Raw genomic sequence first — 25,550 nt, 5'->3', positions numbered from 1 at the left:
ATGCAACAAAATAGGAAAAATGCCATGGGGGGATGAATACTTTTGCAAGGCACTGTACGTGTGTGTGAGATAACTAATCGAGGGTTCCCTGGCACACGCTTAGCGCAATCCTCTGGGTTGATTGGAAAGGAAAAGTAAGGAACATAATTGCACATGAGTTTGTCTAAGTGCTTTTACATCTCACAAGAGCCTATCATATCTATAAGAGAAGATGCTTAAAGGTTCCAGCTTAAAGGTGCTACACTTAGAATTTCTCAGAATTTCGCCCGTATGTGAAAGCTAGGTGAATTGCAACAGCACTCGGCTGCATTCAATACAAATCTCCCTCCTCCCCATAACATGGCAGAGATGTTCGGCTTTGGTCCATCAGCTTCAAACAGCTGTAAAAACAATATATTTTGTTTTGAAAATATATACTGCTCAAAAAAATAAAGGGAACACTTAAACAACACATCCTAGATCTGAATGAAAGAAATAATCTTATTAAATACTTTTTTCTTTACATAGTTGAATGTGCTGACAACAAAATCACACAAAAATAATCAATGGAAATCCAATTTATCAACCCATGGAGGTCTGGATTTGGAGTCACACTCAAAATTAAAGTGGAAAACCACACTACAGGCTGATCCAACTTTGATGTAATGTCCTTAAAACAAGTCAAAATGAGGCTCAGTAGTGTGTGTGGCCTCCACGTGCCTGTATGACCTCCCTACAATGCCTGGGCATGCTCCTGATGAGGTGGCGGATGGTCTCCTGAGGGATCTCCTCCCACACCTGGACTAAAGCATCCGCCAACTCCTGGACAGTCTGTGGTGCAACGTGGCGTTGGTGGATGGAGCGAGACATGATGTCCCAGATGTGCTCAATTGGATTCAGGTCTGGGGAACGGGCGGGCCAGTCCATAGCATCAATGCCTTCCTCTTGCAGGAACTGCTGACACACTTCAGCCACATGAGGTCTAGCATTGTCTTGCATTAGGAGGAACCCAGGGCCAACCGCACCAGCATATGGTCTCACAAGGGGTCTGAGGATCTCATCTCGGTACATAATGGCAGTCAGGCTACCTCTGGCGAGCACATGGAGGGCTGTGCGGCCCCCCAAAGAAATGCCACCCCACACCATGACTGACCCACCGCCAAACCGGTCATGCTGGAGGATGTTGCAGGCAGCAGAACGTTCTCCACGGCGTCTCCAGACTCTGTCACGTGCTCAGTGTGAACCTGCTTTCATCTGTGAAGAGCACAGGGCGCCAGTGGGGAATTTGCCAATCTTGGTGTTCTCTGGCAAATGCCAAACGTCCTGCACGGTGTTGGTCTGTAAGCACAACCCCCACCTGTGGACGTCGGGCCCTCATACCACCCTCATGGAGTCTGTTTCTGACCGTTTGAGCAGACACATGCACATTTGTGGCCTGCTGGAGGTAATTTTGCAGGGCTCTGGCAGTGCTCCTCCTGCTCCTCCTTGCACAAAGGCAGAGGTAGCGGTCCTGCTGCTGGGTTGTTGCCCTCCTACGGCCTCCTCCACGTCTCCTGATGTACTGGCCTGTCTCCTGGTAGCGCCTCCATGCTCTGGACACTAAGCTGACAGACACAGCAAACCTTCTTGCCACAGCTCGCATTGATGTGCCATCCTGGATGAGCTGCACTACCTGAGCCACTTGTGTGGGTTGTAGACTCCGTCTCATGCTACCACAAGAGTGAAAGCACCGCCAGCATTCTAAAGTGACCAAAACATCAGCCAGGAAGCATAGGAACTGAGAAGTGGTCTGTGGTCCCCACCTGCAGAACCACTCCTTTATTGGGGGTGTCTTGCTAATTGCCTATAATTTCCACCTGTTGTCTATTCCATTTGAACAACAGCATATGAAATTTATTGTCAATCAGTGTTGCTTCCTAAGTGGACAGTTTGATTTCACAGAAGTGTGATTGACTTGGAGTTGCATTGTGTTGTTTAAGTGTTCCCTTTATTTTTTTGAGCAGTGTATTTCACACTGATTTAGATGGTACAATGATTCTCACATAAAATGAAATTGAGCGAACAGTGTAGAAGTTTTGCAACCAGGAAATTACAGAGCGATTTCTAATAGATAACACAGCCAAAGTCAAAACAGCTTTCCCATTTTGACAACAGATGGTTTCACACCAGAGGAAATAGATGTCATTCCAGGGGACATAGACCATTAATAACCTTCTATAATGACCTTTTTAGACTTATTTGATCAAATAACAGTTATTTGCATTAGGCCTATTTGTATCCTGTTGCAATTTGTATCTTTTTAAGTGGTCCTGAGTGCAATTTTTACATATTCATTCTCCCACGCCTGGTTGCTCATTCTCGGCAGGTGACCATTGATTGCTCTGGCGACCAACAAGCCTCTACATGCAGATGTAGAGGCTTGTTGGCCAGGAAAAACTCCCTAAAAAGGCAAGAACCTACTGATGGTGCATGTAGATAATGGGGACTGGCTGTGGTGCTCCCATTCCTGTTTCTCACTCCCTGCATTAGACCATTCATCCCCTTGGTCCCGCTCTGTCTGTCCTATCAGTTTCACTCATCCTGACCGATTGGCATATGTGATCCACCTTGGGAGGGCCCCCATCAGTGGTGCCTCTTTTCACCCTGCCTCCAATTCAAATCGGCCCGTCTCACAACAAGACCCAATCGATCCATCTGTCTCAGTGGTCAGTTTCTCAAACCCCATCGTTGGCTATGTTGTGCGGTATACTCCAAAAACTCTCCAATGGAACACCTCTTGAGTGGCGCCTCGTCTCCCGTGGCTTTGGCTGTGGATAGGTTGTGCCTCCCATTGGGTGAGCACAAGTGTGCTTGGGTCTCCTTCATCACTGGAGGACTGTGCCCCTGTGCCTCGCTGCGTGCCCAGGTAAACCTCAATGATGTGGGGGGCTACCTGGTTGATCCTGCCAGTAGCATATTATTGTCCCAAAGATTAAGCCATGCAAGTCTTAGTACACACAGTCGGCACAGTGGAACTGTGAATGGCTCATTAAATCAGGTATGGCTTCAACTTTACTTGCATAACTGTGGCAATTTTAGCTTGAAGATATGCCAACAAGCGCTGACCTTCAGGATGCGTGTATTGATCAAAACCTATAAGTGGTGCTCTCGGGCGCCCTGGATGCTTTTGGTGAAGCTTTGTGGTGCTGACGTCTAATGTGGATGTCTGCACTATCAACTTTCAATGTTACTTTCTGTGCCTACCATGGTGACCATCAGTAAAAGGGAATCAGGGTTCAATCCCGGAGAGGGGGCCAAAGAATCGGCTGCCACATCCAAGGAAGGCAGCAGGTACGCAAATTATCTATTCCCGACTCAGGGAGATAGTGACGAAAAATAACAATACAGGACGCTTTCAAGTCCCCGTATTTGGAATGAGTATCCTACACTTTAAATCACTTTAAAGAGGATCCATTATTGATGATCAGAACTGATGGTTGGAAGCATTTTTACAGTGGTCAGAAACTTCTGAAAGTGACACAACAGTGGTGATTTCTCTAATGACTGCCTCGCCTGGTTCACTAAGTACTTCTCAGATAGAGTTCAGTGTGTCAAATCGGAGGGCCTGTTGTCCAGGCCTCTGGCAGTCTCTATAGGGGTGCCACAGGGTTCAATTCTCAGGCTGACTCTTTTCTCTGCGTATTTCAATGATATTGCTCTTGCTGCGGGTGATTCTTTGATCCATCTCTATGCAGACGACACCATTCTGTATACATCTGGCCCTTCTTTGGACACTGTGTTAACAAACGTACAAACGAGCTTCAACGGCAAACAAACCTTCCTTCCGTGGCCTCCAACTGCTCTAAAATGCCAGTTAAACGAAATGCATGCTCTTCAACCGATCGCTGCCCGCACCTGCCCGCCCGACTAGCATCACTACTCTGGACGGTTCTGACTTAGAATATGTGGACAACTATAAATACCTAGGTGTCTGGCTAGACTGTAAACTCTCCTTCCAGACTCACATTAAGCATATCCAATCCAAAGTTAAATCTAGAATCAGCTTCCAATTTTTCAACAAAGCCTCCTTCACTCATGCTGCCAAACATACCCTCGTAAAACTAACTATCCTATCGATCCTTGACTTCGGCGATGTCGTTTACAAAATAGCCTCCAACACTCTACTCAGCAAATTGGATGCAGTCTATCACAGTGCCATCCGTTTTGTCACCAAAGCCCCATACACTACCCACCACTGCGGCCTGTATGCTCTCGTTGGCTGGTCCTCACTAGATATTCATCACCAAACACACTGGCTCCAGGTCATCTATACGTTTTTGCTAGGTAAAGCTCCGGCTTATCTCAGCTCACTGGTCACCATAGCAACACCCACCAGTAGCACGCGCTCCAGCAGGTATATGTCATCCCCAGAGCCAATTCCTCCTTCGGCCGCTTTTCCTTCCATTTCTCTGCTGCCATTGACTGGAACGAATTGCAAAAATCACTTGTTGGAGACTTATATCTCCCTCACTGACTTTAAGCGGCAGCTGTCAGAGAAAATATTATATTATAATATATTATAAATTATATTATAAAATATTATTTTATAATATTATAAAAATAAAAAACAAATCAAGTTAAAATCTACCAATAAACCATTTGCCCAAAATGTCACGAGTACATCACCCAAGATAAGAAGTAAATCCCACAATTTTATTATAGTAAATTAGAATGATGCATGAATTAAAATTATTCAATTGGAAACAAAGTTACAGCGGCTTTGCATAATCTAAGGTTTTTGTTGGTATAGCCCATCCAACTACTTACCTCATCCCCGTATTTGTTTTAGTTTTTCTACTCTTTTGCACACCAGTATTTGTACTTGCACATCCTCATCTGCACATATATCACTCCAGTGTATTTTGCTAAATTGTAATTACTTCGCCACTATTGGCCTATTTATTGTCTTACCTCCCTACTTCATTTGCACAGACTGTATACAGATTTGTCTATTGTGTTATCAACTGTATGTTTGTTTATCCCATGTGTTAGTTGTTGTTTTTGTCGCACTGCTTTGCTTTATCTTGGCCAGGTCGCAGTTGTAAATAATAACTTGTTCTCAACTGGCCTACCTGGTTAAATAAAGGTGAAATAAAAAAATACAAATAAAACACAATACTCCATAATGACAAAGCAAAAACGGTTGTTGTTTTTTTGTGTGCAAATTTATAAAAATAAAAAACAAACTGAAATGTCACATTTACATAAGTATTCAGACCCTTTACTCAGTACTTTGTTGAAGCACCTTTGGTAGCGATTACAGCCTCAAGTCTTCTTAGGTATGACGCTACAAGCTTGGCACACCTGTATCTGGGGAGTTTCTCCCATTCTTCTCTGCAGATCCTTTCAAGCTCTGTCACATTGGATGGGGAGCATTGCTGCATAGCTATTTTCAGGTCTCTCCAGAGATTTTCGATTTGGTTCAAGTCTGGGCTCTGGCTGGGCCACTCAAGGACATTCAGAGAATTGTCACGAAGCCACTCCTGCATTGTCTTGACTGTGTGCTTAGGGTCATTGTCCTGTTGGAAGGTGAACCTTCACACCAGTCTGAGGTCCTGAGTGGTCTGGAGCTGGTTTCATCAAGGATTCCTCTGTACTTTGCTCCGTTCATCTTTCCTTCGATCCTGACTAGTCTCCCAGTCTCTGTCTCTGAAAACATCCATGCTGCCACCACCATGCTTCACCGTAGGGATGGTGCCAGGTTTCCTCCAAATGTGACGCGTGGCATTCAGGCCAAAGAGTTCAATATTGTTTTCATCAGACCAGATAATCTTGTTTCTGATGGTCTGAGAGTCCTTTAGGTGCCTCTTGTCAAACTCCAAGTGGGCTGTGATGTGCCTTTTACTGAGCAGTCGCTTCCGTCTGCCAACTCTACCGTAAAGGCCTGATTGGTGGAGTAGTGCAGAGATGGTTGTCCTTCTGGAAGGTTCTCCCATCTCCACAGAGGAACTCTGCAGCTCTGTTATAGTGCGAATCAGGTTTTTGGTCAACTCCCTGACCAAGGCCCTTCTCCCCCGATTGCTCAGTTTGGCCGGGCGGCCAGCGCTAGGAAGAGTCTTGGTGGTTCCAAACTTCTTCCATTTAAGAATGATGGAGGCCACTGTGTTCTTGGAGACCTTCGATGCTGCAGACATTTTTTGTTGCCCTTCTCTAGATCTGTGCCTCGACACAATCCTGTCTCGGAGCTCTACGGACAATTCCTTCGACCTCATGGTTTGATTTTTATTCTGACATGCACCGTCAACTGTGGGACCTTACATAGACAGGTGTGTGCCTTTCCAAATCATGTACAATCAATTGAATTTACCACAGGTGGACTCATCTCAAGGATGATCAATGGAAACAGGATGCACCTGAACTCAATTTTGAGTCTCATAGCAAAGGGTCTGAATACTAACAGTTGAAGTCGGAAGTTTATATACTTAGGTTGGAGTCATTAAAACTTGTTTTTCAACCACTCCACAAATTTCTTGTTAACAAACTATAGTTTTGGCAAGTCGGTTAGGACATCTACTTTGTGCATGACACAAGTCATTTTTCAAACAATTGTTTACAGACAGATTATTTCACTTACAGTTCACTGTATCACAAATCCAGTGGGTCAGAAGTTTACATACACTAAGTTGACTGTGCCTTTAAACAGCTTGGAAAATTCCAGAAAATTATGTAATGGCTTTAGAAGCTTCTGATAGGCTAATTGACATCATTTGAGTCAATTGGAGGTGTACCTGTGGATGTATTTCAAGGCCTACTTTCAAACTCAGTGCCTCTTTGCTTGACATCATGGGAAAATCAAAACAAATCAGCCAAGACTTCAGCCCCAAAAATTGTAGACCTCCACAAGTCTAGTTCATCCTTGGGAGCAATTTCCAAACGCCTGAAGGTACCACGTTCATCAGTACAAACAATAGTACGCAGGTATAAACACCATGGGAGCACGCAGCCATCATACCTCTCAGGAAGGAGACGCGTTCTGTCTCCTAGAGTTGAACGTACTTTGGTGCGAAAAGTGCAAATCAACCCCAGAACAACAGCAAAGGGCCTTGTGAAGATGCTGGAGGAAACAGGTACAAAAGTATCTATATCCACAGTCAAATGAGTCCTATATCGACATAACCTGAAAGGCAGCTCAGCAAGGAAGACACTGTTCCAAAACCAACATAAAAAAGCTAGACTATGGCTTGCAACTGCACATGGCGACAAAGATTGTACTTTTTGGAGAAATGTCCTCTGGTCTGATGAAACAAAAATAGAACTGTTTGGCCATAATGACCATCGTTATGTTTGGAGGAAAAAGGGGGAGGCTTGCAAGCCGAAGAACACCATTCCAACCGTGAAGCACGGGGGTGGCAGCATCATGTTGTGGGGGTACTTTGCTGCATGAGGGACTGGTGCACTTCACAAAATAGATGGCATCATGAGGCAGGAAAATTATGTGGATATATTGGAAGCAACATCTCAAGACATCAGTCAGGAAGTTAAAGCTTGGTCGCAAATGGGTCTTCCAAATGGACAATAACCCCAAGCATACTTCCAAAGTTGTTACAAAATGGCTTAAGGACAACAAAGTCAAGGTATTGGAGTGGCCATCACAAAGCCCTGACCTCAATCCTATAGAAAATTTGTGGGCAGAACTGAAAAAGTGTGTGCGAGCAAGGAGGCCTACAGACCTGACTCAGTTACACCAGCTCTGCCAGGAGGACTGGGCCAGAATTCACGCAACTTATTGTGGGAAGCTTGTGGAAGGCTACCGGAAACGTTTGACCCAAGTTAAATAATTTAAAGGTAATGCTACCAAATAGTAATTGAGTGTATGTAAACTTCTGACCCACTGGGAATGTGAGGAAATAAATAAAAGCTGAAATAAGTCATTCTCTCTACTTTTATTCTGACATTTCACATTCTTAAAATAAAGTGGTGATCCTAACTGACCTAAGACAGGGAATGTTTAACATGGATTAAATATCTGGAATTGTGAAAAACTGAGTTTAAATGTATTTGGCTAAGGTGTATGTAAACTTCCGACTTCAACTGTATGTAAATAAGGCATTTCTAAAACCTGTTTTGACTTTGTTATTATGGGGTATTGAGTGTAGATTGATGAGAAATGTTTTATTAAATCAATTTTAGAATAAGGCTGTAACGTAACAAAATGAGAAAAAAGTCAAGTGGTCTGAATACTTTCCGAATGCGCTGTATATGTTTTCTTTAACTTTAAAGCTGGAATCCTTAATATGCATTCGTCCACCTTGAATATTATTCATGTTCTGGTTAAAAAAGGCCCTAATGATTTATGCTATACAACGTTTGACATGTTTGAACGAACGGAAATATATTTTTTCCCCTCGTTCATGACGAGAAGTCCGGCTGGCTTACATCATGTGCTAACGAGACGGAGATTTTTGGACATAAATGATGAGCTTTTTTGAACAAAACTACATTCGTTATGGACCTGTGATACCTGGAAGTGACATCTGATGAAGAGAATCAAAGGTAATGGATTATTTACATAGTATTTTCGATTTTAGATCTCCCCAACATGACGTCTAGTCTGTATCGCAACGCGTATTTTTCTGGGCACAGTGCTCAGATTATTGCAAAGTGTGATTTCCCAGTAAGGTTATTTTTAAATCTGGCAAGTTGATTGCGTTCAAAAGATGTAAATCTATAATTCTTTAAATGACAATATAATATTTTACCAATGTTTTCTAATTTTAATTATTTAATTTGTGACGCTGACTTGACTGCCGGTTATTGGAGGGAAACGATTTCCTCAACATCAATGCCATAGTAAAACGCTGTTTTTGGATATAAATATCAACTTGATAGAACTAAAAATGCATGCATTGTCTAACATAATGTCCTAGGAGTGTCATCTGATGGAGATTGTAAAAGGTTAGTGTATCATTTTAGCTGGTTTTATGGTTTTGGTGACCCTGTCTTTGACTTGACAAAACATTACACACAACTCTTGTAAATGTACTGTCCTAACATACTCTAAATTTATGCTTTCGCCGTAAAACCTTTTTGAAATCGTAAAACGTGGTTAGATTAAGGAGATGTTTATCTTTCAAATGGTGTAACATAGTTGTATTTTTGAAAAATTTGAATTTTGACATTTATTTGGATTCAAATTTGCCGCTCTTGAAATGCACCTGCTGTTGATGGAGTGCACCACGGGTGGCACGCTAGCGTCCCACCTAGCCCCAAGAGGTTTTAATAGTGAAACAGCCACGTCTGTTTGTGATATTACAATAAAGTTCCTGCATATAATGAACACTTTTTCCCCTCGGAGCATGATATGTACTGTAACAAAAACAATAACGGTAGTGGGGTGGCCAGTGGCGCTGTTTCCCCATACTGCGGATACCATCTTTAATTTTAGAATAATATTTTTTGTAATTTTGATTTGGCCAAATGGCAACTACCCAAATACATATACAAAAAAATATTTGTGTCCCCTGTCCTCCTTCTTTTACATAACTCACTCAGCCCTGCGTCCAGAACTTCATCTCCTCCTCCTGTGAAAGAAGGGATGAAAATAGAAATGAAATGAGAACCAATGCAGTGTATGTGCATACGCATACGTGCATGCATGCGTGTGTGTGCGCACGCGTTTGTATGTGTGGGCTGTGTTATTAAAATGTAGCTGGCCAATTAAGTCCTCTGTCCCCACTCTCTTAGATGTGGGCTATTTAAAAGCATACCCTTTAATTGGCTGTGCTGTCAGATCAACTTTGACTTGGGGCCTAAATGAGAGTTCTGGGTAGAGAACTAACCGGCCCAGCCGAGCCTACACAGAACCAGTCCCAGACCAAACACATGTGGTTCTCCACTCCCTTATAGTAAGTAACCCAGTGCAACACATTTTTTATGAACTATGTAGTGGATTTGTTCCTCCAGTATGCAGTATATCTTGTGGTTGCGGCTCTGTTTGTGGAGGCTGCGTGTGCTGTGCTGTGCTGTGCGTGTGTGTGTATCACATCAGCTTCATCTAACTCGGCGAGGAAAAAAAGAAACGCTGAAAAGCCTGCATCTGCAGCCAGGAGGCGACAGAGTCCCCACAGCCACAATGACTTGGCAAAACACCTCTCCTCTCGTTTCCTTTCATCTCCTCTCATCCCCACTTATCTCCTCTCCAATCTTCTTCTCTTCTCCCCTCCTCCTGTTCTCTCCTTTCCTTTCCTTTCCTCTCCACTCCTCCCCTCACATTTCCTCCTCTCTTATTTCCTCCCCTCCTCTTCTTTCCTCCATCCCCTCTCATCGACCCACTGACTCTGCCACTACTTTGTGAATGGTCCACAGTGCTCCAACAAGACTTTCTCTGTCCTCATCTCCGCATATCTAATGGAACTGGATCAGTTATAGTTGTGGCTGGGAGGGATTTCTGCAACACATCAACTATTTTCTGATCAGTCGCTGGTGAAGGAGAAGAGACAAGGAGATGGCAAAGGAGATGACGAAGGAGATGACGAGGAAGGGAGCACCCATTTGAGAGATTGGGGACACAGTCTTTCTCTAATCCTGAACAGTAGTTTGTCGTTGATGTTGCTTCAAAGTTGTTACTTCAACACCATTTATCAGTGTCACTTAGAGGTGTGATAAGTGGACTTGGTCGGCTGTGCCTGTTTCAAAAACATCCCAAGCCGTGTGTGAGCATTTCAGTCACACAGAATATCAAAGAAGGAAGGGGATAACCACATGTGTTGTCTCTACCTTGACCTACACTGTCACACCTATACTGTCTATCCTAACCATATGGGAAAGAATAGTTTCCTCTTCCCCTCATCCTCTCCTCAGCTCTGTGGGAATTTGTCTTGTTGTCTCCTGGAGTTCAGTGTACAGGACTGTTGAGTTCACTCCTGTTGCTCAGGGAGGCAGGCAGGCTGTGTTTGAGAGCCACACTCACTAAATGTCACACACTCATTCAACTCATTCAGCCTGTAAAGACGCTGCCGGGCACCTGTCCGTCACATCAGCAGCGATAAGCTCTGACGGTTAACCCCTTCCCCTATCAGACTGAGGGATCATGGAAGGAACACCGTTATTGGCTCTGATGCTTAAGCCCTGTGTCTGTCACTGGAGCAGACAGTTGACCCCTCCCACTTGAAGTGGGGTGATTCTGCCCCCCAGTAACTTGCTATTTGACTGCAAAGTTATTGAGTCAAAATATAAAAAAATACTGATGCTTTCTAATAATTTTATGAATTACCCAATTAAACTAAGATTACATAATTCAGAGTAGTATCAGCTAACAGCTTGGAAATACTCAAAGAACTGTGTGTGTGTGTGTGTGTGTGTGTGTGTGTGTGTGTGTGTGTGTGTGTGTGTGTGTGTGTGTGTGTGTGTGTGTGTGTGTGTGTGTGGCGTGTGCGTGTGTGTGTGTGTGTGGTCACATCTGCACCCCATGTTGGGGCTGGGTAGGAGCGATTGATCGGAATAATCTAGTTGCTGGGTTGGAACGAAGGAGAGGGGGAGGAGGATGAAAGAGGGAGGATGAAAGAGGGAGGATGAAAGAGGCAAATCAGGTGCACATGTGTCACCTCCTTTACCCTGGGGCGGGACAGGACTGACAGATACCCTTTATACATAAGCCTTGGTTTATATAGAGCAGAACGATTGCCAATGACAGGAGCATGCAACACGCTACTAAACACACTCCTAAACACAAGACCTCCTCCATTCCTGTCATTATTGAAAGAGATTGTAATATCTCACATCTCAAAATAGGACTACTTAATGTTAGATCCCTCACTTCCAAGGCAGTCGTAGTCAATGAACTCATCACTGAGCATAACTTTGATGTGATTGGCCTGACTGAAACATGGCTCAAGCCTGATACATTTACTGCGTTAAATAAGGCCTCTCCTCCTGGTTACACTAGTGACATATCCCCTGCGCATCCCACAAAGGCAGATGCACAGATATTTCAATTAACCCCCCAAAAAGATGCAGTTTTAATATTTTAGCTTCTAGTCATGAAATCTACGCAGCCTACACAATAACTTTGTATAGCTACTGCACTGTTTACAGGGCTCCTGGCCCATATACAGCATTCCTCATTGAGGTCCCTGAATTCTTAATGGACCTTGTAGTCATGGCAGATAATATTCACATTTTTGGTAACTTCAATATTCACATGGCAAAGTCCACAGACACACTCCAAAAGGCTTTCGGAGCCATCATCGACTCAGTGGGTTTTGTCCAACATGTCTCTGGACCTTATGCCTTGCCACAGTCATACCCTGGATTTAGTTTTGTCCCGTGGCATAAATATTGTTGATCTAAATGTTTTTCTTCATAATACTGGACTATCGGACCACCATCTTATTATGTTTGCAATCGCAACAAATAATCTGCTTAGACCCCAACCAAAGATGATCAAAAACCATGCTATAAATTCTTGGACAACCCAAAGATTCCTAAATGCCCTTCCAGACTCCCTCCACCTACCCAAGGACGTCAGAGTACAAAAATCTGTTAACCTCCTAACCGAAGATCTATATGTAATCTTGCGTAATACCCTAGATGCAGTTGCACCTCTAAAACCAAAAAACATTTGTCACAAGAAATTAGCTCCCTGGTATAGTCCTGAAGCAAGCTTCCAGAAATGTGGAACGGAAATGGCGCTCCACCATACTGGAAGTCTTCTGACTAGCATGGAAAGACAGTACCATGCAATATTGAAGAGCCCTCACTGCTGCTCAATCAGCCTACATTTCCAACCTAATTAGGGAGAATAGAAACAATCCACCAATTATTTTTTGATACTGTCGCAAAGCTAACTAAGCTAACTAGCCTTCACGTCAGCAGTGATGAATTCATGAACTTCTTTGATGAAAAGATCATGATCATTATAAAGCAAATTACGGACACACCTTTGAATCTGCGTATTTCTCCAAAACTCAGTTGTCCTGCACAGAACTGCCAGGACCTTAGATCAATGGAGACACTCAAGTTTTTTAATCCTGTATCTTTCGAAACATTTACAAAAATAGTCATGGCATAAACCTTCCAGCTGCCTATTGCACCCTATTCCAACTAAACTACTGATGAGCTACTTCCTGTGCTTGGCCCTCCTATGTTGAACATAATAAATAGCTCCCTATCCTCCGGATGAGTACCAAACTCACTAAAAATGGCAGTAATAAAGCTCCTGAAAAAGCCAAACCTTGACCCTGAAAATGTAAAAGAATATCAGCCGGGCCTACAAGTGGTGCGGCAATCTAAGGCACTGCATTGCAGTGTTGCGGCATCACTACAGCCTTGGGTTCGATCCCAGGCTGTGTCACAACCAGCCGTTACTGGGAGTCTCATAGGGCAGAGCACAATTGGCCCAACGTCGTCCAGGTTAGGGGAGAGATTGGTCGGGGGGGCTTTACTTGGCTCATGGTGCTCTTAGCGACTCTTTGTGGCAGGCCAGGCGCCTGCAGGCTAACCTTGGTCGGCAAGGTGAATTGTGTTTCCTCTGACACATTGGTGCGACTGGCTTCCGGGTTAAGCGGGCATTGTGTTAAGAAGCGTGGCTTGGCAGGTCATGTTTCAGAGGATGCATGACTCAACCTTCATCTCTCCAAAGCCCATTGGGAAGTTGCAGTGATGAGACAAGATCGTAATCACAAAATTGAGGAGAAATAGAGGGTATACATTTTAAAAAATTATAATAAAAAATAATAATATCGTCCTATATCGAATCTCCCATTCCTCTCACAATTTGGGAAAAATATGTTGTGCAGCAACACCCTGCCTTCCTGAAGACAAATAATGGATACAAAACGCTCCAGTCTGGTTTTAGACCCCATCAAAGCACTCACACTGCACTTGTGAAGGTGGTACATTACCTTTTAAAGGCGTCAGACCAAGGTTCTGCATCTGTCCTCCTACTATAACTTAGTGAAGCTTTGGAGAGATTGGAAATCCTTATAGGTCTACACGGACAAGTTATTGCCTGGTTTACAGTGCCTTGCAAAAGAATTCACCCCCTTGGTGTTTTTCCTATTTTGTTGCATTACAACCTGTAATTTAAGTAGGTTTTAATTTGGACTTCATGTAATGGACATACAGAAAATATTCCAAATTGGTGAAGTGAAATGCAAAAAATTACTTGTTTCAAAAACAAATGTATAAAAAAAGTGGTGCGTGCATATGTATTCAACACCTTTGCTAATGAAGCCCCTAAATAAGATCTGGTCCAACCAATTACCTCCAGAAGTCACATAATTAGTTAAATAAAGTCTACCTGTGTGCAATCTAAGTGTCACATGACCTGTCACGTGATCTCAGTATATACAGCGGGGGAGAAAAGTATTTGATCCCCTGCTGATTTTGTACATTTGCCCACTTACAAAGAAATGATCAGTCTATAATTTTAATAGTAGGTTTATTTGAACAGTGAGAGACAGAATAACAACAAAAAAATCCAGAAAAACGCATGTCAAAAATGTTATAAAATGATTTGCATTTTAATGAGGGAAATAAGTATTTGACCCCTCTGCAAAACATGACTTAGTACTTGGTGGCAAAACCCTTGCTGGCAATCACAGAGGTCAGATGTTTCTTGTAGTTGGCCACCAGGTTTGCACACATCTCAGGAGGGATTTTGTCCCACTCCTCTTTGCAGATCTTCTCCAAGTCATTAAGGTTTCGAGGCTGACGTTTGGCAACTCGAACCTTCAGCTCCCTCCACAGATTTTCTATGGGATTAAGGTCTGGAGACTGGCTAGGCCACTCCAGGACCTTAATGTGCTTCTTCTTGAGCCACTCCTTTGTTGCCTTGGCCGTGTGTTTTGGGTCATCGTCATGCTGGAATACCCATCCACGACCCATTTTCAATGCCCTCGCTGAAGGAAGGAGGTTTTCACCCAAGATTTGACGGTACATGGCCCCGTCCATCATCCCTTTGATGCGGTGAAGTTGTCCTGTCCCCTTAGCAGAAAAAGACCCCCAAGCATAATGTTTCCACCTCCATGTTTGACGGTGGAGATGGTGTTCTTGGGGTCATAGGCAGCATTCCTCCTCCTCCAAACATGGCGAGTTGAGTTGATGTCAAAGAGCTCCATTTTGGTCTCATCTGACTACAACACTTTCACCAGTAGTCCTCTGAGTCATTCAGATGTTCATTGGCAGACTTCAGACAGGCCTGTATATATATTCTTGAGCAGGGGGACCTTGCGGGCACTGCAGGATTTCAGTCCTTCATGGCGTAGTGTGTTACCAATTGTTTTCTTGGTGACTATGGTCCCAGCTGCCTTGAGATCATTGACAAGATCCTCCCATGTAGTTCTGGGCTGATTCCTCACCATTCTCATGATCATTGCAACTCCACGAGGTGAGATCTTGCATGGAGCCCAAGGACGAGGGATATTGACAGTTCTTTTGTGTTTCTTCCATTTGCAAATAATCGCACCAAATGTTGTCACCTTCTCACCAAGCTGCTTGGCGATGGTCTTGTAGCCCATTCCAGCCTTGTGTAGGTCTACAATCTTGTCCCTGACATTCTTGGAGAGCTCTTTGGTCTTGGCCATGGTGGAGAGTTTGGAATATGATTGATTGATTGCTTCTGTGGACAGGTGTCTTTTTTACAGGTAACAAGCTGTGGTTAGGAGCACTCCCTTTAAGAGTGTGCTCCTAATCTCAGCTCGTTACCTGTATAAAAGACACCTGGGATCCAGAAATCTTTCTGATTGAGAGGGGGTCAAATACTTATTTCCCTCATTAAAATGCAAATCAATTTATATCATTTCTGACATGCGTTTTTCTGGATATTTTTGTTGTTATTCTGTCTCTCACTGTTCAAATAAACCGACCATTAAAATTATAGACTGATGCTTTCTTTTTCAGTGGGCAAACGTACAAAATCAGCAGGGGATCAAATACTTTTCTCCCCCACTGTATACACCTGTTCTGAAAGGCCCCAGAGTCTGCAACACCACTATGCAAGTGGCACCACCAAGCAAGCGGCACCATGAAAACCAAGGAGCTCTCTAAACAGGTCAGGGAGAAAGTTGTGGAGAAGTACAGATCAGGGTAGGGTTACAAAAACATATCAGAAACTTTGAACATCACACAGAACACCATTACATCCATTATTAAAACATTGAAATAATATGGCACCACAACAAACCTGCCAAGAGAGGGGAGCCCACCAAAACTCATGGACCAGGCAAGGAGGGCATTAATCAGAGAGGAAACAAAGAGACCAAAGATAACCCTGAAGGAGCTGCAAAACTCCACAGCGGAGATTGGAGTATCTGTCCATAGGACCACTTTAAGCCGTACACTCCAGCTGGGCTTTATGAAAGAGTGGCCAGAAAGAGTGGCCAGAAAAAAAGCCATTGCTTAACCTGTTGGGTCTAGGGGGCAGCATTTGCACGTCTGGATAAAAAAAATGTACCCGATTTAATCTGGTTACTAATCCTACCCAGTAACTAGAATATGCATATACTTATTATATATGGATAGAAAACACTCTAAAGTTTCCAAAACTGTTTGAATGGTGTCTGTGAGTATAACAGAACTCATTTGGCAGGCAAAACCCTGAGACATTTTCTGACAGGAAGTGGATACCTGATGTGTTGTATTGAGTTTAAACCTATCCCATTGAAAAACACAGGGGTTTAGGAATATTTTGGCACTTCCTATTGCTTCCACTAGATGTCACCAGCCTTTACAAAGTGTTTTGAGTCTTCTGGAGGGAGATCTGACCGAACAAGAGCCATGGAACGGTGATGTCCCATTAGACACCTGGCGCGCTACTTCATGTTGGGTACCCTCGTTCCAATACGTTATAAAAGGCTATGCATTCGTCCACCTTGAATATTATTCATGTTCTGGTTAAAAAAGGCCCTAATGATTTATGCTATACAACGTTTGACATGTTTGAACGAACGGAAATATATTTTTTCCCCTCGTTCATGACGAGAAGTCCGGCTGGCTTACATCATGTGCTAACGAGACGGAGATTTTTGGACATAAATGATGAGCTTTTTTGAACAAAACTACATTCGTTATGGACCTGTGATACCTGGAAGTGACATCTGATGAAGAGAATCAAAGGTAATGGATTATTTACATAGTATTTTCGATTTTAGATCTCCCCAACATGACGTCTAGTCTGTATCGCAACGCGTATTTTTCTGGGCACAGTGCTCAGATTATTGCAAAGTGTGATTTCCCAGTAAGGTTATTTTTAAATCTGGCAAGTTGATTGCGTTCAAAAGATGTAAATCTATAATTCTTTAAATGACAATATAATATTTTACCAATGTTTTCTAATTTTTATTATTTAATTTGTGACGCTGACTTGACTGCCGGTTATTGGAGGGAAACGATTTCCTCAACATCAATGCCATAGTAAAACGCTGTTTTTGTATATAAATATGAACTTGATAGAACTAAAAATGCATGCATTGTCTAACATAATGTCCTAGGAGTGTCATCTGATGGAGATTGTAAAAGGTTAGTGTATCATTTTAGCTGGTTTTATGGTTTTGGTGACCCTGTCTTTGACTTGACAAAACATTACACACAACTCTTGTAAATGTACTGTCCTAACATACTCTAAATTTATGCTTTCGCCGTAAAACCTTTTTGAAATCGTAAAACGTGGTTAGATTAAGGAGATGTTTATCTTTCAAATGGTGTAACATAGTTGTATTTTTGAAAAATTTGAATTTTGACATTTATTTGGATTCAAATTTGCCGCTCTTGAAATGCACCTGCTGTTGATGGAGTGCACCACGGGTGGCACGCTAGCGTCCCACCTAGCCCCAAGAGGTTAAAGAAAAACATTTGCAAACATGTTTGGTGTTCGCCAAAAGGCATGTGGGAGACTCCCCAAACATATGGAAGAAGGTACTCTGGTCAGATGATTCTAAAATTGAGCTTTTTGACCATCAAGGAAAACGCTATGTCTGGCACAAACCCAACACCTCTCATCACCCCAAGAATACCATCATGCTGTGGGGATGTTTTTCATCAGCAAGGACTGGGAAACTGGTCAGAATCAAAGGAATAATGGATGGCGCTAAATACAGGGATATTCTTGAGGGAAACCTGTTTCAGTCTTCCAGAGATTTGAGACTGGGACCTTCCAGCAGGACAATGGCCCTAAGCATACTGCTAAAGCAACACTTGAGTGGTTTAAAGGGAAACATTTAAATGTCTTGGAATGGCCTAGTCAAAGCCCAGACCGCAATCCAATTGAGAATCTGTGATATGACTTAAAGATTTTTGTATACCAGCGGAACCCATCCAACTTGAAGGAGCTGGAGCAGTTTTGCCTTGAAGAATGGGCAAAAATCCCAGTGGCTAGATGTGCCAAGCTTATAGAGACATACCCCAAGAGACTTGCAGCTGTAATTGCTGCAAAAGGTGGCTCTACAAAATATTGCCTTTGGGGGGGTGAATAGTTATGCACGGTCAAGTTGTCTGTTTTTTTGTCTTGTTTCTTGTTTGTTTCACAATAATGTTGTGTAAATCAAATGATACAACCCCCCAAAAAATACATTTTAATTCCAGGTTGTAAGGCAACAAAATAGGAAAAATGCCAAGGGGTGAAAACTTTCGCAACCCACTGTAGATCTTATCTGTCGGAAAGAAATCAGTTTGTCTTGCTGGATGGTTTTTCCTCTGACAAATCAATTGTAAGTTTTCGTGTTCCTTAACCTGTTGGGTCTAGGGGGCAGCATTTGCACGTCTGGATAAAAAAAATGTACCCGATTTAATCTGGTTACTAATCCTACCCAGTAACTAGAATATGCATATACTTATTATATATGGATAGAAAACACTCTAACGTTTCTAAAACTGTTTGAATGGTGTCTGTGAGTATAACAGAACTCATTTGGCAGGCAAAACCCTGAGACATTTTCTGACAGGAAGTGGATACCTGATGTGTTGTATTGACTTTAAACCTATCCCATTGAAAAACACAGGGGCTTAGGAATATTTTGGCACTTCCTATTGCTTCCACTAGATGTCACCAGCCTTTACAAAGTGTTTTGAGTCTTCTGGAGGGAGATCTGACCGAACAAGAGCCATGGAACGATGATGTCCCATTAGACACCTGGCGCGCGAGTTCATGTTGGGTACCCTCGTTCCAATACGTTATAAAAGAGTATGCATTCGTCCACCTTGAATATTATTCATGTTCTGGTTAAAAAGGCCCTAATGATTTATGCTATACAACGTTTGACATGTTTGAACGAACGGAAATATATTTTTTCCCCTCGTTCATGACGAGAAGTCCGGCTGGCTTACATCATGTGCTAACGAGACGGAGATTTTTGGACATAAATGATGAGATTTTTTGAACAAAACTACATTCGTTATGGACCTGTGATACCTGGAAGTGACATCTGATGAAGAGAATCAAAGGTAATGGATTATTTACATAGTATTTTCGATTTTAGATCTCCCCAACATGACGTCTAGTCTGTATCGCAACGCGTATTTTTCTGGGCGCAGTGCTCAGATTATTGCAAAGTGTGATTTCCCAGTAAGGTTATTTTTAAATCTGGCAAGTTGATTGAGTTCAAGAGATGTAAATCTATAATTCTTTAAATGACAATATAGTATTTTACCAATGTTTTCTAATTTTAATTATTTAATTTGTGACGCTGACTTGACTGCCGGTTATTGGAGGGAAACGATTTCCTCAACATCAATGCCATAGTAAAACGCTGTTTTTGGATATAAATATGAACTTGATAGAACTAAAAATGCATGCATTGTCTAACATAATGTCCTAGGAGTGTCATCTGATGGAGATTGTAAAAGGTTAGTGCATCATTTTAGCTGGTTTTATGGTTTTGGTGACCCTGTCTTTGACTTGACAAAACATTACACACAACTCTTGTAAATGTACTGTCCTAACATACTCTAAATTTATGCTTTCGCCGTAAAACCTTTTTGAAATCGTAAAACGTGGTTAGATTAAGGAGATGTTTATCTTTCAAATGGTGTAAAATAGTTGTATTTTTGAAAAATTTGAATTTTGACATTTATTTGGATTCAAATTTGCCGCTCTTGAAATGCACCTGCTGTTGATGGAGTGCACCACGGGTGGCACGCTAGCGTCCCACCTAGCCCCAAGAGGTTCCGTTTTAGGACCACTATTGATTTCAGTATATATTCTACCTCTTGGTGATGTCATTCGAAAACACAATGTCAACTTTCACTGCTATGCGGACGACATACAGATGTACGTTTTGATGAAACATGGTGAAGCCCCAAGATTGCCAACTCTGGAAGCCTTTGTTTCAGACATTAGGAAGTGGATGGCGACAAATGTTTTCCATTTAACCTGTTAGGGCTAGGGGGCAGCATTGACACGGCTGGATAAAAAACATACCCGATTTAATCTGGTTACCACTCCTACTCAGTAACTAGAATATGCATATACTTATTACATATGGATAGAAAACACCCTAAATTTTCTAAAACTGTTTGAATGGTGTCTGTGAGTATAACAGAACTCAAATGGCAGGTCAAAACCTGAGAGATTCCTTTACAGGAAGTGGCCTGTCTGACCATTTCTGGAACTTCTTTGCCATCTCTATCATTTACTAAGGATCTCTGCTCTAACGTGACACTTCCCACGTCGTCCATAGGCTCTCAGAGCCCGGGAAAAAAGAGAATGTCGTCATTCCAGCCCCAGGCTGAAACACATTATCGCCTTTCTCAAGTGGCCCATCAAGAGACACTAGCTTATGCGCGTGACCCCGACCGCCCCCGCCTTTGGGATTTTTTCCTCTGTTTGCCGAAAAGGAGATTCCCTGTCGGAATTTTATCGCTTTTCTACGAGAAAAATGACGTAAAAATTGATTTTAAACAGCGGTTGACATGCTTCGACGTACGGCAATTGAATACTTTGAATTTTATTGTCAGGAATTGCGCCAAGCGCGCGACACTTCTTTACTATTTCGGATAGTGTCTGGAACGCACGAACAAAACGCCGCTATTCGGATATAACGATGGATTATTTTGGACCAAACCAACATTTGTTATTGAAGTAGACGTCCTGGGTGTGCATTCTGACGAAGACAACAAAAGGTAATGACATTTTTATAATAGTAAATATGATTATGGTGAGTGCTAAACTTGCCGGGTGTCTAAATAGCGAGCCCGTGATGCCTGGGTTATGTACTTAGAATATTGCAAAATGTGCTTTCACCAAAAAGCTATTTTAAAATCGGACATATCGAGTGCATAGAGGAGGTCTGTATCTATAATTCTTAAAATAATTGTTATGCTTTTTGTGAACGTTTATCGTGAGTAATTTAGTAAAATGTTAGCGAATTCCCCGTAAGTTTGCGGGGGGTATGCTAGTTCTGAACGTCACATGCTAATGTAAAAAGCTGGTTTTTGATATAAATATGAACTTGATTGAACAAAACATGCATGTATTGTATAACATAATGTCCTAGGGTTGTCATCTGATGAAGATCATCAAAGGTGAGTGCTGCATTTAGCTGTCTTCTGGGTTTTGGTGACATTATATGCTGGCTTGAAAAATGGGTGTCTGATTATTTCTGGCTTGGTACTCTGCTGACATAATCTAATGTTTTGCTTTCGTTGTAAAGCCTTTTTGAAATCGGACAGTGTGGTTAGATTAACGAGAGTCTTATCTTTAAATGGCTGTAAAATAGTCATATGTTTGAGAAATTGAAGTAATATGATTTTGAAGATTTTGAAAATCGCGCCACAGGATGGCAGTGGCTGTTACGTAGGTGGGACGAATTCGTCCCGCCGGTCCCATAGAGGTTAAACTCGCACAAAACAGAGATGCTAGTTCTAGGTCCCGAGAAACAAAGAGATCTGCTATTTGACCTGACAATTAATCTTAGACGACTGTACAACAATCAAAACTGTGAAGGACATCGGCGTAACTCTGGACCCGGATCTGTTAACCTGTTGGGGCTAGGGGGCAGTATTTTCACGGCCGTATAAAAAACGTACCCGATTTAAACTGGTTACTACTCTTGCACAGAAATGAGAATATGCATATAATTAGTAGATTTGGATAGAAAACACTCTGAAGTTTCTAAAACTGTTTGAATAGTGTCTGTGAGTATAACAGAACTCATATGGCAGGCCAAAACCTGAGAAGATTCCATACAGGAAGTGCCCTGTCTGACAATTTGTTGTCCTTCTGTTGCATCTCTATCGAAAATACAGCATCTGTGCTGTAACGTGACACTTTCTAAGGCTTCCATTGGCTCTCTAAAGCCGCCAGAAAGTGGAATGGGGTGTCTGCTGTCTCTGGGCAAAGTACAGCAGCAGAGTTTGTAAGTGGTCAGCCTGGGGACAGTGAGACTGAGATGCGCATTCACGAGACTTCTCCATTTTTTTTCTTTCAGCCTTTGAATGAATACAACGTTGCCCGGTTTGAATATTATCGCTATTTTACGAGAAAAATAGCATAAAAATTGATTTTAAACAGCGTTTGACATGCTTCTAAGTACGGTAATGGAATATTTTGAATTTTTTTGTCACGAAATGCGCTCGCGCGTTACCCTTCGGATAGTGACCTGAACACACGAACAAAACGGAGGTATTTGGATATAACTATGGATTATTTGGAACCAAAACAACATTTGTTGTTGAAGTAGAAGTCCTGGGAGTGCATTCTGACAAAGAACAGCAAAGGTAATACCATTTTCTAATAGTAATTCTAAGTTTAGTGAGCCCCAAACTTGGTGGGTGTCAAATTAGCTAGCCTGTGATGGCCGAGCTATGTACTCAGAATATTGCAAAATGTGCTTTTGCCGAAAAGCTATATTAAAATCTGACATAGCGAGTTCTGTATCTATAATTCTTAAAATAATTGTTATGTATTTTGGCAATGTGTATCATGAGTAATTTAGTAAATTCACTGGAAGTTTTCGGTGGGTATGCTAGCTCTGAACATCACATGCTAATGTAAAAAGCTGGTTTTTGATATAAATATGAACTTGATTGAACAAAACATGCATGTATTGTACAACATAATGTCCTAGGAGTGTCATCTGATGAAGATCATCAAAGGTTAGTGCTGCATTTAGCTGTGGTTTTGGTTTTTGTGACATATATGCTTGCTTTGAAAATGGCTGTGTGATTCTTTTTGGCAGGGTACTCTCCTGACATAATCTAATGTTTTGCTTTCGCTGTAAAGCCTTTTTGAAATCGGACAATGTGGTTAGATTAACGAGAGTCTTGTCTTTAAAATGGTGTAAAATAGTAATATGTTTGAGAAATTGAAGTTATAGCATTTTTGAGGTATTTGTATTTCGCGCCACGCAATTCCACTGGTTGTTGACTAGGGTGGGACGCAAACGTCCCACCTAGCCCATAGAAGTTAAGTCTAAGGCTGATTTCAAGGTTTTACTGCTAACCTACAGAGCATTACATTGACTTGCTCCTACCTACAGTATCTCTCTGATTTGGTCCTGCCGTACATACCTACACATAAGCTATGGTCACAAGACACAGGCCTCCCTATTGTCCCTAGAATTTCTAAGCAATCAGCTGGAGGGAGGGCTTTCTCCTTTAGGGCTACATTTTTATAGAATGGTCTGCCTATCCATGTGAGAGACGCAGACGCGGTCTCGACCTTTAAGTCTTTACTAAAGACTCATCTCTTCAGTAGGTCCTATGATTGAGTGTAGTCTGGCCCAGGGATGCAACGGTGAATGGCAAGGCACTGTATTGACAAACCACCCTTTCTGTCTCTGCCCCCTCTCTCCACTGGGATTCTCAGCCTCTAACCCTATTACGGGGGCTGAGTCACTGGCTTACTAGCGCTCTTCCATGCCACCTCTAGGTGGGGTGCATCACATCGTGCCAGGCTTTTTCGCTATACTCGACTTGAGTGGGTTGAGTCACTGACGTGATCTTCCTGTCCGGTCTTGCTCAGGCTCGTGCAGTGGTGGAAATCTTCGTGGGCTATACTCATCCTTGTCTCAGGGTAGTAAGTTGGTGGTCTGTTGATATCCCTTCTAGTGGTGTGGGGGCTGTGCTTTGGCAGAGTGTGTGGGGTAATATCCGGCCTGGTTGGCCCTGTCCAGGGGTATGGTCTCAGCCTCCAGTATCTATGCTGCAATCGTCTATGTGCTGGAGGGCTAGGGTCAGTCTGTCCTATAGTCTGCTACCTCTAATTCTCCCATATCTCTCTCTCTCTCTCTCTCTCTCTCTCTCTCTCTCTCTCTCTCTCTCTCTCTCTCTCTCTCTCTCTCTCTCTCTCCCTCCCTCCCTCCCTCCCTCCCCGGGGGCCTGAGCCCTAGGACCATGCCTAGGGCAACCTGGCCTGATTACTCCTGGCTTGTCGTGCTGCTGCTCCAGTCTTTCAACTGTTCTGCATGCGGCTATGGAACCATGACTTGTTCACCGGACCTGCTACCTTGTTTGGGACCTGCTGTTTTCAACCCTTTCTCTCTACCGCACCTGAGCACTCGGCTATGAAAAGCCAACTGACCTGAGGTGCTGACCTGTTGCACACTCTACAACCACTGTGGATATTATTTGACCCTGCTGGTCATCTATGAACATTTGAACATCTTGAAGAACGATCTGGCCTTAATGGTCATGTACTCTTATAATCTCCACCTGGAAGAGTAGAGTAGAGTAGAGAGAGAGACGCATGCATACACAGAGAGAGAGAGAGAGAGAGAAAGAGAGATTCCACGTTTCTTACCTCTCTCTGTTGAACTTGAGTGAGTGGAGGATGGCGGGCCTCTTCTGCCTCAGGTTCCAGAGGTGCACGCTGTCATCTGCCAGAGCACTCACCAGCGCCCCCTGTGGCAGGAACGGAGAAGACAGCATTTACACACAGGTAAACATCAGTACAAAATGCACACACAAGCTTGCAATGGCATTTCTCCATCTCCTGGTGAAAGAGGCTGAATTTCAAGCAGACATGGAAAGACACACAAACACACACACACACAGGCACGCACACACACACATCTATAGAGATACAGGAGTGTTTGAGATGTTTTTGAGTGGAGAAGAAAGGAGATATAAAGGGGTTTAGTGGGGTAGAGAGCGAGAGAGAGAGAGAGAGAGAGAGTGTCAGTAGAGGAGGTCTGGTGTTGGATGAGGTGTGTGTTCCTGTCTTCATTACTCACCTCATTGATGAGAAACTGTAGCGAGATGACAGCGGCTCCACTCTCATGTTGACAGTAGCACTCAACACCTGGACGACCAAACCTGATAGGCTCTCCGTCAAGGAATCAACCAATGGAGAAGAAGGTGGGGTGGATAAGAAAGGAGATAGAACCACACAATGAACAACTATGAGATTCTTTGTTTGCTATAGATTTCAGTCCTTACATGGGCTTTTGGAACAGAACAGCCTATGTCTTGCTCTGTTTTTCTGTCATGACCAAGCATTGGACAGGTTAGAGCCATTCGACAGTCCACCCACAGTAAACGCCAAAGTACATTTCAGTAGATTATCTATACTATATATACAAACATATGTTGACATCCCTTCAAATTAGTGGATTTCTGCCCTGCTAGAGCTGCCCCGGTCAACTGTAAGTGTTGTTATT

The 25,550-nt window shown here is 42.8% G+C and overlaps 1 protein-coding gene across 1 annotated transcript in view; it reads right to left on the bottom strand.

The window, feature by feature from the left end:
• The window catches only part of stxbp5a (syntaxin binding protein 5a (tomosyn)), a 192,661-nt gene that overhangs the window by 102,162 nt on the left and 64,949 nt on the right, over positions 1 to 25,550 (bottom strand). Inside the window, exons 3-4 of the mRNA XM_082961931.1 lie at positions 25,125 to 25,206; positions 24,692 to 24,792 (exon numbers count right to left, since the gene is read on the bottom strand). Coding sequence (XP_082818057.1) covers positions 24,692 to 24,792; positions 25,125 to 25,206 — 183 coding nt within the window. The remainder of the gene's footprint in view (positions 1 to 24,691; positions 24,793 to 25,124; positions 25,207 to 25,550) is intronic.

This window comes from Salmo salar, chromosome 15 (genome assembly GCF_965601325.2).
Source record: "Salmo salar chromosome 15, fSalSal1, whole genome shotgun sequence".
In the NCBI taxonomy this organism is placed as follows: Eukaryota; Metazoa; Chordata; class Actinopteri; order Salmoniformes; family Salmonidae; genus Salmo; species Salmo salar.
Note: the sequence above shows the minus strand (reverse complement) of the source record. Positions and strands in the feature narration are given on the sequence as shown.